At 45.9% G+C, this 18263-nt stretch overlaps 1 protein-coding gene across 24 annotated transcripts in view; it reads left to right on the top strand.

Annotated features, from left to right (window-relative positions):
* Nrxn3 (neurexin 3) overlaps nt 1-18263 on the top strand; it is a 1575536-nt gene that overhangs the window by 66235 nt on the left and 1491038 nt on the right. For all 24 annotated transcript variants that reach the window (XR_015004497.2, XR_015004496.2, XM_048449344.3 and 21 more), the window contains exon 2: nt 3827-5206. Coding sequence is in view for 22 of the 24 variants with exons in the window: in XM_048449344.3 (XP_048305301.1) it covers nt 4498-5206 (709 nt within the window). In the remaining 2 variants the exon portion in view is untranslated. The remainder of the gene's footprint in view (nt 1-3826; nt 5207-18263) is intronic.

Here is an 18263-nt window from a genome sequence, read left to right as displayed (position 1 = left end):
AATAAGAGTGTTATTTGCCACTATATATTGACTTTGAGAGTTTAATTAAATGATACAAAGACTAAGAGGGTCATGTTCCCAATAATTCCAATTAAAGTTCCCCATTAACTCTAATTTGACTCAGTTTGGATGGCAGACTTATCTCCAAACTATTTACTGTGAGCAAGAGACTGGAATGCTCTAACAGACTAGTCTGGATTGTGTGATCAGAGATTAAAATGAATCTTATTGAAAGGAAATAAACTGGGATTGGTGGTTTATATCTTTCACCTACAGAATCAAAGGTGTAGTGACTGAGGATCAAAGCCAACATAAAGTCCCTAGATAGCCTTTGCAGTCCTAGTAAGCGGTCTAAGAAGCAATTAAGAAGGTTCTAGACTTTAAAGGAAAGATTGAAATATCTGGGCATTGTAGGGCTGGGTAGAGGATGGACATCATCATGCCATCCCGACCATTCTAGTTCTAGACACTGTCATAGCTCTTGAGTCTGTTTCAAGCTCAGCTGAACCCCCATGGCCACTGGAGAAGGGAAGGAATGGGTGAGGAGGGCAAATGGCAGCCAGATCTTCTAAACCATCCTTGTGGCGAATAGCCCACATGTCAGAGTTGTGTGAGGTCTCCCTTGCATCCTAAGCAGCCGGAATATGAGACATTTGCAAAGATGTTCACCCAACATAAAAACTGTGCCGTTCGATAATTATGTAAATTAGCTGGCAATTAGATAATGTCACTCACTTTCCCTCTCCTGCTTGGTTCCCACACAGCAGATAAGTGTTTGGAGCTTCAGTATCACCCTCAACCTTCCATGTGAGCTTGGAAGCCAACCACCTGGTCCCCAGCTGCCTGTGCTGACCTGTGGCTCGGGGTGGGTGGCCATTGACTGACTGGGTGAAGAAGGTTCTGGTTTCCTTGGTCCCATTTCTTGAGGGAATGGAATTTCTTCAGAGGCATGTTCTGCTAGATGGCTGAAGAAAGCTAAAGGGTGAATGCTGGCAGCAGCTGGCTAGAGGCTTTGGATACCTAATACAAGGTCATAGATAGCTTTTGGACATTTGGGGAAATTCCCAAAGCCCATGTATGGTAATGTCCCCAGTTCCAGGAAGAAACAGAGCTTTAGGAGAGAATGTGGACAGTCAAGAGTGTGTCGAGTCTTGATGGATGTTGGTGTCTCCCATGCTAATCTGATTGAGAGGGAAGGATAAGAGTCTGAAGGTAGAGGCTCATCTACATAGATTAGTATGGATGCCACAAAGTAGGATGGGTAAGTTCCCACAATCCTCTTTCATAGGTGTGTGCATCTGGATATTTTTGTTCTTCATTCATTCATGGGTTTCCACAGACAATTCGACAGGTATTGTTTCATCCTCCAGAACCACTTGGGGTTGGCATCTTGAAAAGTTGAGGGAGTACTCAGAAGTGTTGTCCTTGTATACAATGGGGCCATGCTGAAGCCTCTGCATGTAACAGAAGCTGCAGGACCTTAGAGCAGCTCTTGAATTCTGTTTTACGGTTTATTCTTTGCATAGACGTTTCACTGCTCCTGTTCTGTGATAGTGTCCTGTGGTCACACTGTTCTTTTCCCAGTCCCCAGGGTCTTGCCACAACAAACAATCTGGTTCTAGTATGATTCACTGTCTCTGAAGTACACTTGTCCTCCACTAGTCCTGATGCCTTTGTGTGCGGAAGAGTGTCTTATGCTATTCGGACCCAGTGGTGCCTGGGATGAGCTAGAGTTAGGTAGACTGGAGTTTTCTCTCTCATGGAGAATGCTGCCTTTTCACTTGGTTGGCATGTCTCATTCAACACATTGGTCACATTCTTAGAGAATGTCAAGTCTCCTGCCTTTACTTCCTGTTACGCACTTTAGGCCTCATACCTCCCTCCCACTCCACTCCAACCGTCCTATCCTGTGCTAGACTCAAGACTTGTGCATTGATTATTATTCTGGAATGTTCTCCCTGAATACTTGCATGGCTAAATTTCATCTTGTCACAGACAAGATGTTTATGATATTGACATATAGCTGTGATGTGAGTATGGTTGACTTAGTGTTACCAAAGTGACATTAATCAGCACACACACAAAGAAATCCTGACTTCTTGGTGGTTGGCAAACACCTCTTCAAGTCAGCATCAATATATTCCTATGTCCACATTCTAATTGGTTATCCCTCAAGCCTGTGGGGATACCCATGCCACCCTCCAGGAAATACTACTTGGGTAAAACCCTTTCACAGGACCAAGAATTTTCTCATGATGGATTTGACCAGGCTCTTGTGGATACAGATTGTCCCTGATTAAACGGATGGCATCTTCCTTTTCAAAGAGAGGAACTATCTAGCTTTGCTGATGTTATTAGTTAAATAGAATTAACTGCAATGCTCTCACAGAGAGCCACTGTGAATTATCAAATGCGGCAAGGAGTAAACCAGTACTTGCACATCGCCCTTGGACATTACACTGACTCCTTTATCTGACAGAGAAATGACCACCTTGGTTAGGTAGATCAACAGTTTCTTTTAGGAACCATGTCCCAAGCCCCATGGATATTGCTGCTTTTGTAATCATAATCAATAATTCACTCTGTTTATGGCACTATTTAGCTATTCTTAATTTTTCTCAATATCATACATGTATACATTGCTTTCCTCATTTTCCCTCCCTTCTTTCCTTCTTCCCTCCCTCCCTCCCTCCCTCCCTCTCTCTCTCTCTCTCTCTCTCTCTCTCTCTCTCTCTCTCTCTCTCACACACACACACACACACACACACACACACACACACACACGCCTCATCTATCCATTCCTTTTCATTTTGGAAATAAGAAAGAAACCACCAATATATACTGACCAGTTACTATGTACAAAGTTTATGCTGGGACCACACTACACAAACCTCAGTAATTTTTCTCTCCATCTCGGAAAGGGGCTATTATTTTGTTTACTTTTCAAATTATTAAGTAGAAATAAAAATAGGCTAGGAATATTGTTTTATATTTTATGTACAGGAATTAGAATCCAAGTTCAACCTTTAAATTTTTTATCTTAAAGTTTGTTTTTTTAAGAAAGTTCCCCTAATATTTGGTTAGAGAAGTAGGCTGTTTTGCTTAATCATTTACTTCCCCTGATTTTCATGTATATTTCTTTCTAAAATATAAAGTCTTAGGCCTCTTCTACTTAAGTAGTGGATTGTAAAATTGAAAAAGAAAAAATGTTTTTAATCAGTAAACATTATATATGGGTATTTGAATATTTTAAAATGTTAATGCTTCAATTTTTGCTATTTCAAAAAAATGTGCTGCTATGGCTTTGGGGACTTTGTATGTTATTTGCATTTTACAACTGGAAAAACTGAATGTGTCATTAGGAGCTGGGCTCAGGGTCTTATCCTGGCTATAGGAGAATTGGGTCCTTGTCTTGTGTGAGAAACCTAGCATTGAAAGAGTATCTAGAATTGCCTGGTTGGCATCCATACTCCATCAGTCTTTGTACCTTAGAATGTTGGTGCCTTGGGATGCGGGTGCCTTGGGATGATGGTGCCTTGGGATGATGGTGCCTTGGGATGATGGTGCCTTGGGCGATGGTGCCTTGGGATGATGGTGCCTTGGGTGATGATGCTTTGGGATGCTCGTACCTTGGGATGTTGGTGCCTTGGGTGATGGTTCCTTGGGATGATGGTGCCTTGGGATGATGGTGCCTTGGGTGATGGTGCCTTGGGATGATGGTGCCTTAGGTGATGATGCTTTGGGATGCTCGTACCTTGGGATGTTGGTACCTTGGGATGATGGTGCTTAGCCCTAATCTTACTCTCTTCTCTCCCTTCCCCAACAGGTCTTTTCTCTGGAGTCCTGGGAGCTGTGCTATGGGCAATGCTGCCTCTGATCAGCACCATGAAGCCTGACTCTGCTTCTACTCTGCTCTGGGCCCCACTCTGCCTGAGTACTCAGATGCTTGTGGTTCCCCTTCCCAGAGCCTGCTTCTGCTAGACAATAGAACCTTAACACTGGTCCTTCGCTTGGGCCTACCTTACACCTGGCTCACTTCACTGTTTCTTCCTCCTCCGCAACTGCCTGGGGCTCTAGCCCTGGTCTTGGGCTCCCTGGCTAGGACATTTGCCAGGAGGAACACATCACTGAAGGCTTGTTCCTACCCTGAGCTCCTTCTCCTCCTTGAATCAAGGCCTCCGGATCCACCTGGATAGCTGAGATCTTTTCTTGGAGAAAGATACTTCTTCCTCATTCTGCCCCTGGTTTGCCCTACCCAACATCCCCTTTCTGTTTCTTCTGCCTCTTTTTTGGATTTCTTGCCTGTGTGCCTATCTAGGGCTGTGTTGTTGAGTTTTTCCTCCTTCCTCCCCATCCTAACACTCCTGAGTGTACTCTTCTCGTGTGTTCTCTGTGCACCACCTTGTCTTTCTATCACCAAAACCTACCCCCTGCCTCCCACCCCCAGGACTGTTTCCTGGCCCTTCTATTCCTCTGTGATCTGGGCCAGCAGCCACAATGAGCTTTACCCTCCACTCGGTTTTCTTCACCCTAAAGGTGAGCATCTTTCTGGGCTCCCTGGTTGGGCTCTGCCTGGGTCTGGAGTTCATGGGTCTCCCCAACCAGTGGGCCCGCTACCTGCGCTGGGATGCAAGCACGCGCAGTGACCTGAGCTTCCAGTTCAAGACCAACGTGTCCACTGGGCTGCTCCTGTATCTGGATGATGGTGGTGTCTGTGACTTCCTCTGCCTCTCTCTGGTGGATGGCCGAGTTCAGCTCCGCTTTAGCATGGATTGTGCTGAGACAGCCGTGTTGTCCAACAAGCAGGTGAACGACAGCAGCTGGCACTTCCTCATGGTGAGCCGTGACCGCCTGCGCACTGGGCTGGTGATCGATGGCGAGGGCCAGTCTGGGGAGCTACAACCTCAGAGGCCCTACATGGATGTGGTCAGCGACTTGTTCCTCGGTGGCGTCCCTGCCGACATCCGACCTTCTGCCCTGACCCTCGATGGAGTACAGAACATGCCTGGCTTTAAGGGATTAATGCTGGATCTCAAGTACGGCAACTCAGAGCCTCGGCTTCTGGGGAGCCAGGGTGTCCAGTTAGAAGCAGAGGGACCCTGTGGTGAGCGTCCCTGTGAAAATGGTGGGATCTGCTTCCTCCTGGATGGCCACCCCACCTGTGACTGTTCCACCACTGGCTATGGCGGCACACTCTGCTCAGAAGGTAAGACCTTCCGGCAACCCCAACTTCCTCTCCCGTCTATGGATCTTCCTACTGAGTGGTTAGGTGAAGACAGGAGGGCTGGATAGAAACCAGCGTTATGTGCAAGGGCAGTTCCAGCTGTATGCTATATAATTGGGCCTCCTTCTCCAAGGAGGTGGTAGAAACTCATCTCCTTGCTCTCAGTGGGGAAAACACAAGATCTCAGCAGGAAGGGAAAGCAGGCTACTCAACCGTGTCCTGACTCAACTCAAAGGGCTTGGTGGAGTAGACTGCAGAGTCTGGATACAGCTCAGCGAGATTAGCACAGAATGAGAAGGAAGAGGGTGATTGCCAAGGTGGCTGTCTCCGCCTCTCCTGACTCTTGGAGACTTGGACTCCTGGGGGTGGATGGGAAAAGTCCTTATCACATCTCCCTCATTAGTTAGCCTAAGCAGTGCCTGTGCAGAGAATGGAGACAGGTGGGCTGTAGGCTCTGTGCAGGGCCCTGTTACAATTCAGTCTTGTTATGCCACCCCTTAGCCCACGAAAGGTACCTCGAAGGCAGCCGGGGAATCATTTAGGAGCCTTCTGTCCGTGTTCTAGCAATGAGAGTATTTCTTTAGAAGCGGTTTCCTTTCCTGAGTGCTCCATATACTGAGGTATGTGTGAAGAGCCACGGGGCTGCACTGGAGCCCTGTCCAGTGGACTCCCTCAAACTACACTAGGAAATTGCCTACGTAACTGCAACTTGAGACAGAGAGTAAGGGATGGAGAAAAGAAGGAAAGAAGAGAAGAGAGTGAGGGGAAAGAGAGAGAAAGAGAAAGAGAGAGAGAGAGAGAGAGAGAGAGAGAGAGAGAGAGAGAGACTTCCATTTGGTATTTCGATATGACAAACTCAATAAAATATAACCCCTGGCCCATTGCACTCACTGCGGGCTTAGATCACTGAGGTGATCAAGCATATGAGAATTAGTAAGACAAGCGTGTATCCTGAGAGAGTGGGATGTGGAGGGCACAGAATGGGTTACACCCTCATTCTTCTTGAGACACTTTGTGTTGTCAACCCATTGGGCCCCTTCATGGAGGTGGTGGCAGTCTTTAAGGAAGATCAGTGGTTCTCAACCCCATGAACACTGAGATTCCCTTGGGGGAACTGAGAAATTTTCAAGTCATACACAGGCATGTTAGACCAGCATCTCTGGTGGGGGTGGGGTGGGATCCCAATAACCCTGTTTTTACGGTTTCTCATATGATCCCTATGTACAATCAAGGGGAAGAATCCCCTGGTACAGGATCGAAGAGGTCAGAGTGATGCTGGAAATCAGGGTCTCTCTTTGGGTTGTTGGTCTCATTAATAAAAGAATTTAAGAATGGGCTCAAGTGGAAACTTGGGAAATTTTATTATATTGAAAAGCAAACAAACAAATTACAACTGAGCTGCGAATCCCTGCAGCTTCCCAGTGGCAGAGGGGAGGAAATAAACCTTGCCATTTGGGAACATCTGGCATGGAGGTCAACCACATGGTGAACAAGCAGTCACATGGGAAGGAGGGAAGTGTTCAAGAAAGAATAAGGAAATGCAAAGTGCCAGAGGAAGCATACTGAGGCTAGGACTAGAATCTGAAATAGAAAGGCAGAAGAGAAGGGAGAGAGATGTGTGTCTGAAGCCCTCGGAAAGGTTCCCAGATCTAGCCGGACCTCATAGTGGCTCCTGAGGACTGCTCTCAGGGCTCCTCTAGGAAGGAAGAGCATCTCCTTCCTTCCTGGAAGATTGGCTATTCCAGTTTAAGGTGAGCCTGCCTTCCAGGAGTGATCCTGCCTCTCTGAAGGGTGGTCTCTTGGTCATATCATTGACTTACCCAACCGGAAGAGCAGGCCTCAGTCCAGGCCAGAGACTTCATTCTCTTGACCAGGAGGGATCAGTTTTCCCTCACTGGACTGTTGCTGCTGTGTCAAGAGAGTGGAACCTGGTAAGTATCATGTTCCTCCCTTTGTTCAGGTAAGGGCCTACTTTGGGATTTGTTTTTGACATTGTATTTGTGGGTGTACCTAAAACATTTTGGGCATTGTCCATACCGGATAAAGCAGGTTATGTCTGATGTAAAATTTTTACATACTAGGAACTGTATTAAAATATGTTTTAAAAGTTAAAACTAAGTTTATTTTACAGGTGGAGCACGTTGGAGACTGACATGGGTACTGGGTAGGAGGCCCCATTGTAGCCTGTGCCTGGGCTCCTGTGCAAATATTTCCCTACTGTTCCGCTTCTGTCCTCTACCAGGCCAGCGTTCACATTCCCCTTCTTGGGACTGGACCTTAGGAAAAGGAGATTCTGGACATACATATTACCCTTTTAGGCCCCCACACATATCCCACAGGATGTCCCCAGACCACTTGCGTCACAAGATAGTTATGGAAAGGGTTCAGCACATCTGTAGATGATAATGTCATATTGTGGTGTTAAAGGGCGGGGCACCCTTGTAGGCTTTGATTTTCCCTCATTGAACTCATAGGAGAGAAAATTGGTGGAGAAGAGGACCAGCGTTGACTTCAGCACATAAAACCATACTGTTGGAATATTAAAAGGCTTTCTACAAGCAGGTGCCTTCCGGAACTGACTGATGCTCCAAAGCTTCTTGGCATTGGAGAACGTTCTGCCGGAAGACGCTGACATGATCGCTTGTTTTCTCATTTGCCCAAAGGATCTGTTCTACTCTCGGAACTTATATTGAAAGCTAGCATTCTTCCCTTTGAGGGACCAGGGTGTCTGCAAGTGTGTTAACTTGCTGATTCTCTCTAATTGCATTTGTGTGTGTGTGAGTGTGTGTGTGTGTGTGTGTTTCAAAAGAACTCATTTCCTCCAGGCAGGTTTGGATCAGCACTTTCAGCAGGAAGAATCAACACTGTATATATATGTATGTGTGTATATTTGTATATATATATGTATATAAAATTTCCTTCCTCTCTTTATTTTTATATGCATGTTATTCAGTTCTCAGTGGAATTTCTTCAGAATAGATTTTTGAATGCAGTTGATTTTTTTATGCTTAAATGCAATATGTATATTTTAATAATTGTTCTTTCTGCAAGGTTCAGATTTCTTCTTCTGTACAGTAAGGAGGAGAGCAAATAGACTCAGTGATAACTCCCATCTAGATAGCCTGAAAACAGACTGATCCAAATGTTTTGGTGAAAACAGATATCGGGGAGGTAACGGGATTTACCGTGGATGTCTGCTTCCTAATCCCAGTCATTGTTACCATGTCTGCTCAGTCACAAAATTACATTGCAGACGGTCACAAACTCACGTTGCCTCCACACGTTGCGAAATTTACGGTAGTAAGCATAAACACTCACTTGTAAAATATGGTGGGGGAAAAATCAGAGCAGTTTCTAAGTGTTGAGGAGACACATATACTACATGGTAAAGAGCCGAAACAAATGCCTGCCATTTCCCTAGGGATAGTGTGAAGTGGGCAGGGCACATGTAGCCACACCTCTTTCCTCATCAGCTCACACACACCACAGAAGAGAAATCAGGGTGCTTTCCCACAGTATTGGGGCCTTTGTATCACACACCCAATTGTCCCAGTTTGCTAATGGACCCTGTCATTTGATCATGTGAGGGTCTGTTTTGTGCTTTACCAGTTCTGAAAACAGGAGCCGCTGGGTGGGTTCCTGCAGCTTCCCGTGGCTTACTTGGGGCCTGTTGGAGATGTCCTTAGTACCATGACCTCTCTGGCTCTACATGTCTCAATGGCTCTAAAACATGTCCATCCTGCACCTCAGAAAGAATAGACAGTTGCACCCATCTCGTTGTATGTTTTGGACTATTCTAATTCCATCCGAGAAGAGGAGAAGACAACAGAGATATGTGATGTGGGGGACCTGGGCCTGAGGGAAAGGGGTAGTGGGCCCACTGTCTTCTTTTTGAGGTGAAGGCTTGTAAGCTCTGACTGCAAACGGACCTCTGACCTAGGGAACACCAGTGCAGCTCATGTCCTCATGATAGTCACACCGAGCATCATGGCACACGATGAATGTGTAGAGAAGAGGTTTCAGGCTCTTACTTCTAGAGGTAGTATGTTTATAAACAAAATGCTCTGGTTCTCAACCAGGGAGTGGCCATGAGGACAGAAGAAGGGCAGATAAGACACACCAGTTTTAAAACGACGACCGTGGTCTGGAAATTAGTGAGGGCGTGGTCCAGCGCTCTCCCCCGGTTCCCTTGGCCAGTTCAGTTCTCTGACCCGAGCCTTGAAGCTTAGTAGCCAGAGAGTTCCTCGGTGTCCCCAGCTTCCTTATAGGCTATGGAAAATCTGTCATTACCTCAAAATCAGTTGAGATGATTATTTTTGAAGTATTCTTCGTTGTGAAAGTACCCGCTCTGAATTTCTCAGCAACTTCATAGTTGTGAAGCTTCGATTCACTGCCAAGGCACATAAAGCTTAGTCCCAGTTTCCCTGAAGACTTCATTTAACATGAAGTCAGCCTGCTGCAGGGAGGATGGGACCGAGGAACAATGGAGAAGGTTTGGGCTGACCTAGTCCCTTGAATGACTCTCATGACGTGGTGCTTATCTATGTCACATACCATTTGATTGACTGGTAGTTGATTGGACTAGAGTCTCATCACTGCCCTGTGGTCTTTGTATGCCGTCCAGAAAGCAAATTTCAATGACTTTTCTTTTCAAAACCAGAGAATGCTATCCATCCAGAGGAGACTGTTTACCCTTAAGCTTTTACTGAGGGTCTCAGTCCATTGTTAAGGTACCAGGGATGTCTCGGTTGGAACCTCTATTGGAGTAAAACATGGCCATCTCCCCTCCGTTTCCCGAGTGTAAACCATGCTGCCATTGTAATGTGGCAATCTGTGTCAACTCTTAAGGCCTTGGAAATCTGGGAACAAGGACGGACGTGATGAGCAATCAGAGGAGAAAAGTTAGTTTCCTTTCCAACATTTCTCTGTGTTATAGAGAAGGTAGAAAAACAGAAAGGTCTTACAATGGACACAGAGGAGGGCCTGTGCTTGGAGCCCTGACTTCCCACCTAGGATTCAGGCTTGTGGGATCAGCCCCTGCTCTCCCCAGCCCCGCCAACCAGTCAGCCAGCCAGCCAGCCAGCCAGCAGGGGCTGTCGCTAAACGGAGCTTGAATAGGGGTCTGATTGCTCCTTTTCCCTCCTTTCCTCCTGATTACCAAGTGAGATTTCCTGGGTATGCTGTATGCTAAATGGCAGAACAGCCGCCTGCCACTTGCTCCAATTATCTCTCTTTTAACTGCTGAGGGAAGAACAATTTTTCTAATCTCCCCCCTCCCATAACATCCCTGCCTCCTCCCTTAAAGAAGTAAGACCCTCTCTCCTTGTTCTCCCGTCAGTAGGCTGAGAGCAGCCTTTTTCCTTTGCAGAGGCCGAACACCAGCTGCAAGCTGAAAAGGGGGGTGGGCAGTGGGGAGCGATTTGGTCCACATTCAGCGAGGTTGAGGGTCAGGCAGGCATTGTGCCAGGAGCCTTGGAGTGGCACGTGAACTTGAATTTGCATTTGGTGATGAGATGCCACAGGCCCCAGAACTGGGGGCTAATTATTTTCAAGACCCCCTATCTCCCTTTGCAGGCTTCCCTGGAAATGATGCTTTCTAGCTCCTGGGGCAGCTGCCCATCAGCTGAGTCCCGCCTCCTTCCTTTATGAGGAGAAGAGGTGGGGGTGCAGGATGCGCTGGGGGGATGGGATGAGACTGCACATAGGCCCTTCGGCCACTGGACTGCCCCCATATTCACTGTCTCTACAGTGTGGTCCACAACAATGAGAACCCAGAATGTGACTGAAAGTGAGAAGCCGGGGGGTGTGCCTCTGCCAAAAGTCAGTTGCCTTTTGTGGACAAAGTAATAGTGGAGTTATTCTTGCCATTGTCATTGTAGAATATCACCACATACGTGACATTCTGCTGCACTCGTATTTATTGGCTCACCTACTCCCCCACAACCCTGCGTGGCTGATGTGGTTGAACATCTGTTTCACAGATGAAGAAAGAAGGGCAGAGAAATTTGGAACTCCAGCAAAATTTAGTATTGTGGCTAAGAGTGTGATCCCGGGGACAAAAATAATCTGGACCAAAATCTTGCCCTGTCCATTTATAGACTGTGTGTCTTTGGATAGAGTTTGTGAAGCTTCAATATCTTCAATGACAATCATCAATAACAACAGCCACTCCGAATAACCACAGAGCATTTGCCTGATGCCCATATGGTTACAACTGCTTTTAATGCAGACGCCCTCAAAACTGCTCTTGACACACAGCTATAGTTCTAGCATGTAAGTAGGGAAAGTGAGAGGCAGGGGGTTAAATAATCTGTCTAGGATTGGCAGACAAAAGGCAAACATGGAGTTGGTACCTAGACTCCCTTAGCTTCAGAGCCCACTCTCTTCTCTGGGTTCTGTTATGGTCATAAGAAACCAGATATCAGAGTTTTGGGGGACTTTGAATGAGATGAAGTGTAAAAAGCTATCTGCCTAGACTTGGGGATGCCTGGCCAAAGTCACTGGCCAAAGTCACACTGTGTGAGAACAGTGTCCGTCTGTGAGGCCTCACAGAAGTTTTGAGGCATTCATTTGAGCTTTGCCCACCCCTACCCTTTTCCTGTATCTCCGCCTTAAAGGTGGCTGCTGCCTTCTCTCAAAATGGAACGCCCAGACCCCCTCAACGTGACATTTTACTCCCACTAAAGCTCCCCTCTTTAACACAAATGGCCTGTGTCCCCATCGTGCAATGGAGCATTGCCTCCCTGGGTGTCGAAGATAAGCAAAATGTCAAACTCCCGTGCAGGGGGTTATCAGCTGGGCCAGTCCCAGGAGCCTTGCTGTTCCCAGCCAAGGGAGAGCAAGGAACAATATGGTGGAAAGTGAAAACAGATAAAAATTAGTCTTTGGTTCCCACCCTCAAGGCAGTTACTTCATTTGCAGCGAAGTAACTGGAGACTGGACCCAGGGGTCTCTCGGCAGTCGGAGTACAATGGCAACAGCTGGAGGAGCATCGCTGGAGGGGGACAGCCTCTTTAGGTTTACCTTTGGCTTCCTAGGTACCAGAAGATGCCCATCACCCGCTCAGGGCTGGTGATTAATGGAGGTCCCCGGGTTCTTTTGTCAGACTCCTGCTTTCCTGCTGCCTCCTGTTTTCCTTCACACGTGACACAACCAAGCTCCCTTTCCATGTTTCATCTCATCTCTTTTGCGTGTGTGTAGGGGGAGGGGCGGGATGACAGAGGCGGGTTTGTGATGTTGAAATTAATCCTTCACTAAATCTTAACTTGTCGGAGCCTCTTACAAGGCCCCAGACCTAATTTTATATTTGCAAATGTTTTTCTTTTCTTAAGGACTCTCCAAGTATCATGGGCTTCAGGTACCACCTCTGTGCCCCGGCCCTGATGGAGAAGACTCGTTGCTGTCCAGTGATAGCAATGCCGCTCTGCGTGTGTGTCTATGTGTGTGTGATTCCCTCCAACCAGTGCCTACACTTCATCACAGATGCGTGTGCCCCTTTGTAACCAACAGGGTTGGACGTGCTATGGCTGGGGAGGGTGGGAGGAGCAAAGGTGTAGAGGAACACATGTCGTAGAGGGGAGGAAGAGGGAGCTTCGAGACTATCCAGGGGTAATGGGAGAAATTGTCTGCAAGTATTTGCTGCATCAGAGGAACAGGCTAGTATTTAAACGGAAGGATAATGCTAGTCATTCCCCCTGGGCTTTTCTAGCTGAACTGGGGCTCTTTGATTTGGTTAGCTCTCTGGGGACTGCGTTGCCGGTGACAGGCAGTGGCTGGCAGAGGAGAAGGATGAGGTCTGACTCCCCGGGTCTGTCTTTGTGATCTAGTTGGAAAGCGACACTACCAGTGGGTTGTCATGAATGCTGCTGCTCTCCAGGAATTGGTGTCTCTGGGTGACCTATTTAAACGCGACATGGAGCCCCCTTTAAATGTGTCATTGTTTGTGCCTGCATTCATGACTGGTGTTTTTCCCAGTTCTCTCTCTCCCTCTCTCTCTCTCTCTCTCATAATCCCAGAAACCAATCCCTTTAAAAATAAATTGACCTCATAGTCATCCAACTGAAGTTCCTACATCTGTCAGTGATAAACCTTGCTTTGCATCTAGTTCTAGAAATGATGAGTGCTTTCAGCCTTTGTGGGAGATGGCCCTATCCCAAGGAAAACACGGGCTTGGGAAGGGGCATTGATGACAGAAAGGTGGGGCAAGAACTGCAGGACCATCCAGCCCTGGTGTGCAGGTTTTCCAGTGGTGAAACACATTCAGGAGCTTTATTTAAATGCAGTGTATGTGTGTGTGTGTGTGTGAGTCACATGCGTGCCAGTGCAACCATGTATGTGTGTGTATTCATGCACACATGCATATACATGTGTGTACACATGTGTGGAAGCCAGAGGAAAATCTCAGTTATTTTTCTATTTTCCCAGCACTGTCTACCCACTCCCTTCGTTTTTAAAGGTAAGGTCTCTCTTACTCAGTAGGCGAGGGTGGCCAGCTAGTGAGCCTTCGAGAGTCACTTGTTTTCATGTCCTCAGTGCACCTCGCATTTACTTTTTTAAATAAGGGTTCTGGGAAGCAAACTCTGGTCCTCATGCTTGCAGGGCAAGCACTTTGCCAGTTGAGCTACCGCCTCCAAGTACAGTGTCTTTGTAGCGAATAAAATGACAGGGGAGATTTTCCTTCAAGTTTCTTGGTGAGACACTATTCATCACTTTCTTGTCATTTTGCGTCCCATCTGCCAGTTTGGTCTTCCTGAAGTCATCTGTGTGACAGGGTGACATCTACAGAAGAAAGCCTCTTCACAATTCTGTGACTGTTGGATGCACTGGGCCTGGAGTCTCTGCCCTAGGAGACAGGGCAGTCCAGGCAACCCCAGACACTCCTGTGTGTGTACATGCTCCCTTGTTTATGAAAGCGGGGGGTCAGCATTGGTGTCTTCCACTACTGGTCTGCACCTTATTTTTTGAGACGAGGTCCTCTGCTGAGCCTGGAGTTTGCAAGGCTACCTCCCCAGCAAGCCTCTGGGATCGTTCCCAGGGCTGGTAGTACAAACATGGACCACCATGTCTGACTTTTTACTTGGGGGCTAGGATACAGAACTCACAAGCTTGTCCTGGTTTACTTACTAAGCCATCCATCCCCACAACCCGTTTGTGATTGAGCTTAAATAATGTAGGGAAGACGGATCCAGGCCCATACCGTGCTTTCAGCCCTAATCCAAGCTACACTCAGTGTCTCGGTTAAGTGGTTTTCTCTTCTGTGTTGTTCTGTGGTAAGCAAGTGATTTACGTTCCAGTCAGCTTGTTCTCACGGAATTGCACTGAGTAAGCATCACAGTTAGCCTTCCCCGGGCTCTGTTGTCTGTCTCGTTCCATCTCTCCAGAATGTGTTGTCTTCCTTTGTTCTCACCCAGGCTTTAGCGTCTCAATTTCCAGTCTCCTAGAAATCCTGAATTGTTGGTCTACAAGGCAATGAAAAGTTCTGGAATGCAGTGAAGTAGAGGGAGAGGGAACTTGATTGGATTTTTTTTCCAAGTTCAACCTGGTAGTTTGGGTCTTATGTATCAAAAGTATGAGGATTTTTCTATAAAACCCAGTAGGATGTTTTAGTTTTCTTTGTTGTTGCTGTTTGGTTTGTTCATTTTTTAAAGATAAGAATACGAGACAAAGTTGTAAGGGTAGTAGAGGTGGTCCTGGAGACTGGCCTCGGGACCATATGCCCTATTCAGGAATGCTTCCTATTCTGAAAGTTTGTGCAGCTACCCTATGTTCTTGGCACTGATGAGCAGAACTCTTCCAGGGAATGGCTATGCTTGAAGTTGTTCCCAGTGGGTGTAGACTGGAATCCCGTACACAAATTCTCTCCTGAACCTCAAAGAAGTGAGGCTAGTCTTGGCTCTTCACTAAATTTATATGAGCTGACAGGGTATCAAAGAAAAAGGAACAAAATCTCATAAATTTCATGATTTATAATGGTTTGCATTAAGAAGATTTTATTTTATGTGCGTAAGTGTTTCTCTAGCCTGGATGTTTGTGTACCACATGTGTGCCTGGCACTAGCAGAAGAGGGCTTTGGGTCTTGTGGAACTAGAGTCATGGATGGTTGTGAGCCACTGTCTGGGTGCTGGGAACCAAACCTGGGTCTTCTGCATGGGCATCAAGTGCTCTCAACCACTGAGCCATCTTCTCATCCCAAACACTTACTTAAAAAAAAAGCTGTGAACATTATTTTGAGTTCAAGAAGTGAGTTTGAGTTGCCCAGGCTTCATGGACCACACACATTGGTTGGGAAGTGGGTGTGGCCATCTCAACAATGACAATGTGTATAGAGTTGATATGTGTTTAGGACTGGTGGATTTTAGTGCTATGGGAAGTTATAATGTGCTCATTCCAATTTTCAGTCTTAAGTCAAGCAGAGCAGGGCTATTTTTACCCATGTATATAACCAATGGTTGCGTTTTAATGTGCCTGTTGGCTCTCTTTGACTTTCCTACCCTTAATGTGCATTGTGATTGCTTGGCTGGCTTTTCCCATTTTTGTTGCAGAGGTGTATGTGAGGATAGACTCTCATTGGGAACTATAAAGCATGAAACTAATGTTGTATACATAATAAATAAATCAATCTTTTAAAAAAACATGAAACTAAGCAAGCGGGATTATTCCTTTTCCTTTGTTATATATATATATATATATATATATATATATATATTCTGCATATATATGTAGAATTGTATGTATCATGGTATCATGTCTGATACAAAGAAGGCACTTAATAAGAATTTGTGACCTTAACACTTTAATGGAACATATTGTGTGTGTGTGTGTGTGTGTGTGTGTGTGTGTGCGTGTGAGAGAGAGAGAGAGAGAGAGAGAGAGAGAGAGAGAGAGAGATGTTTCAAGTGTATACCGATGTTTCTGAGTTTACATATTGGTATATAAGGGCTCACTAACGTGTGGGTAGATTCAGGCTTCTGTCCATATGAGTCTAACAGTATCTAGTGAGTAAAGGAATCACTGAAGCCATCCATCACCTGGACCATACTGACTACCATCAAAAACACCATCTCTCTTTTAGTGGGGAAAGTAGTGTTTATGTGGAACAGCTCTTACTGAATCTATGTTAAGCATATACACCTTCTCTTTGGTTTGATCTGCTTGAGAATGTACTCCAAAGACTGTTTTTTCTTTTTTTTTTCGGTAGTGTCTTTTTGTTTACAAACCAATGGTTTTCTGTGACAATTATAGGCATCCACCAGCCTGGGATCATGTAAATGCTTGTGGAATAGCTGTTTGAGACATGCATGTTGTCACTAAAGATGGAGAGGACCCATTAGTTCCCGTAGACTCCCTGGAGAAGATGAGCCTCACTGGGAACATAATTGTCCTTGATAAAGGAAAAGCTGTCATACAGAGGAGGAAGTGGATACCTAGGCGGAAGAGTCGAAGGAATAAGAAGTACAAAGGAAGAATTACATGATAGTTAGAACTGCTGGCCTACAGATCACGTGCTTTGTGGAGTGCAGAGGGTCCGGAGTGTACCTGGGAAGAGTGTGCCTGAATATGTCCATGACTTCAACTCAAGGACTCTGACTCTGGGACTCTCTGCAGCCAGACCCTCCATCCTGTTTTATTATGTAGACCTGCCTTTCAAAGGCGGTGGGAGGTAAGTCACTAGATCAGCATCAGCGGCTTCTAAACAATGATATCAGGAAGAGAAAGCCAAACACAATTATCACATACACAGGTTGTTCGTACATAAACATCCCGCCATGGGGAGACTATTTGTAAAGATGTTCTTTGCTAAAGAGGGATTTTGTTCAGAAGTTGGCGACCACCCATCAGAGTAGAACTCAAATCTATATCCTCTACAATAACCAGTCCTAACAGCATCTCTCCTGTGCTGTCAGGAAGAGGTGGATTCTAAAACATCCCTGATGCCAGCTTGGGTGTTCTTGATAGTCTTTGGCACTTTGCATGTTGTCGCCTTGTTGATCTGGCCAGGGGTCTCCAGAAGGTACTCAGTTACACCTTATCCTTTGGAGGCCTCACAGTTGCTAAGATTACCCAGAGCTGTTTTCAGCTGGAAAGTCACCTGCTGGGGCAAGTTTAGGCTCCTCCCTGTCTCCTCCTCCTCATCTTCCTCTTCCTCTTCCTCTTCCTCTTCCTCTTCCTCTTCCTCTTCCTCTTCTTCTTCTTCTTCTTCTTCTTCTTCTTCTTCTTCTTCTTCTTCTTCATCTTCTTCCTCTTCATCATCATTATTATTATTAAAAATAAAAAGGCAGAATTCTATTGACATGTTTTTCTGTTTGTATATGGCACAAAGAAGCTGGCAGCAGGCTTGAGAGCTAATACGTTTTAATTTCACTGGGTCCCTCCTCTTCAGAGATTGTGGGATGTGTGGTGTAAGCAGAAGCAGTGGTTAACACCAGGGGTGAGATGGGTTTTGGTATAGAGGTCAGGGATGGTGTAAGGGAAAAGGAAAAGCATGGGTGTGGGAAAGTTATCTCATGGAAGGCACAATGGTTGAGAGGGAAGAAGCCTAAATTCAGACCCTTGGGAATCTTCATATCCAACACTGTGGAGAACAAGGAATATCTAAGACAGATTCCAGTCGATGACTAGAGACATACAAAGGGAAACAGTGGATAAAGAAAAGTCCTCTAAAATTTTTTGCTGGTGGATACATGAAAGAATCCCATATTTTCAACATGGTTGAAATTGCCCTTGAATATAATAAACTGGCTGGAAATTGACATCATTTGTTTCAAAGACTATTCTTGCTAGTTTCTCTCTTAACTTCAATTAAGCGAGGTCTGTCTATTTGAAAGCTTGCCTACAAATGGGATCTCAGTTCTCCTAGAAAGGCAGCCAGTCTGGGGGTGTCTGAAGCTCTCTACATGGCGGGATTTCTGTTTCTTAAAACACCAGGACTTCACATGAGTCAAAGACCCAGAGACCCGAAAGAAACACGGCAGAAAAATGAAGTAAATTGCAAATTTGAGATCTGATTTGAAACTCGTGCTTTTAAAACCAAACACAGCAT

This window comes from Myodes glareolus, chromosome 11 (genome assembly GCF_982192425.1).
Source record: "Myodes glareolus chromosome 11, mMyoGla1.1, whole genome shotgun sequence".
NCBI lineage: Eukaryota > Metazoa > Chordata > Mammalia > Rodentia > Cricetidae > Myodes > Myodes glareolus.
The sequence above is the reverse complement of the archived record's forward strand: the minus strand, read 5'-3'. Positions and strand labels throughout refer to the sequence as shown.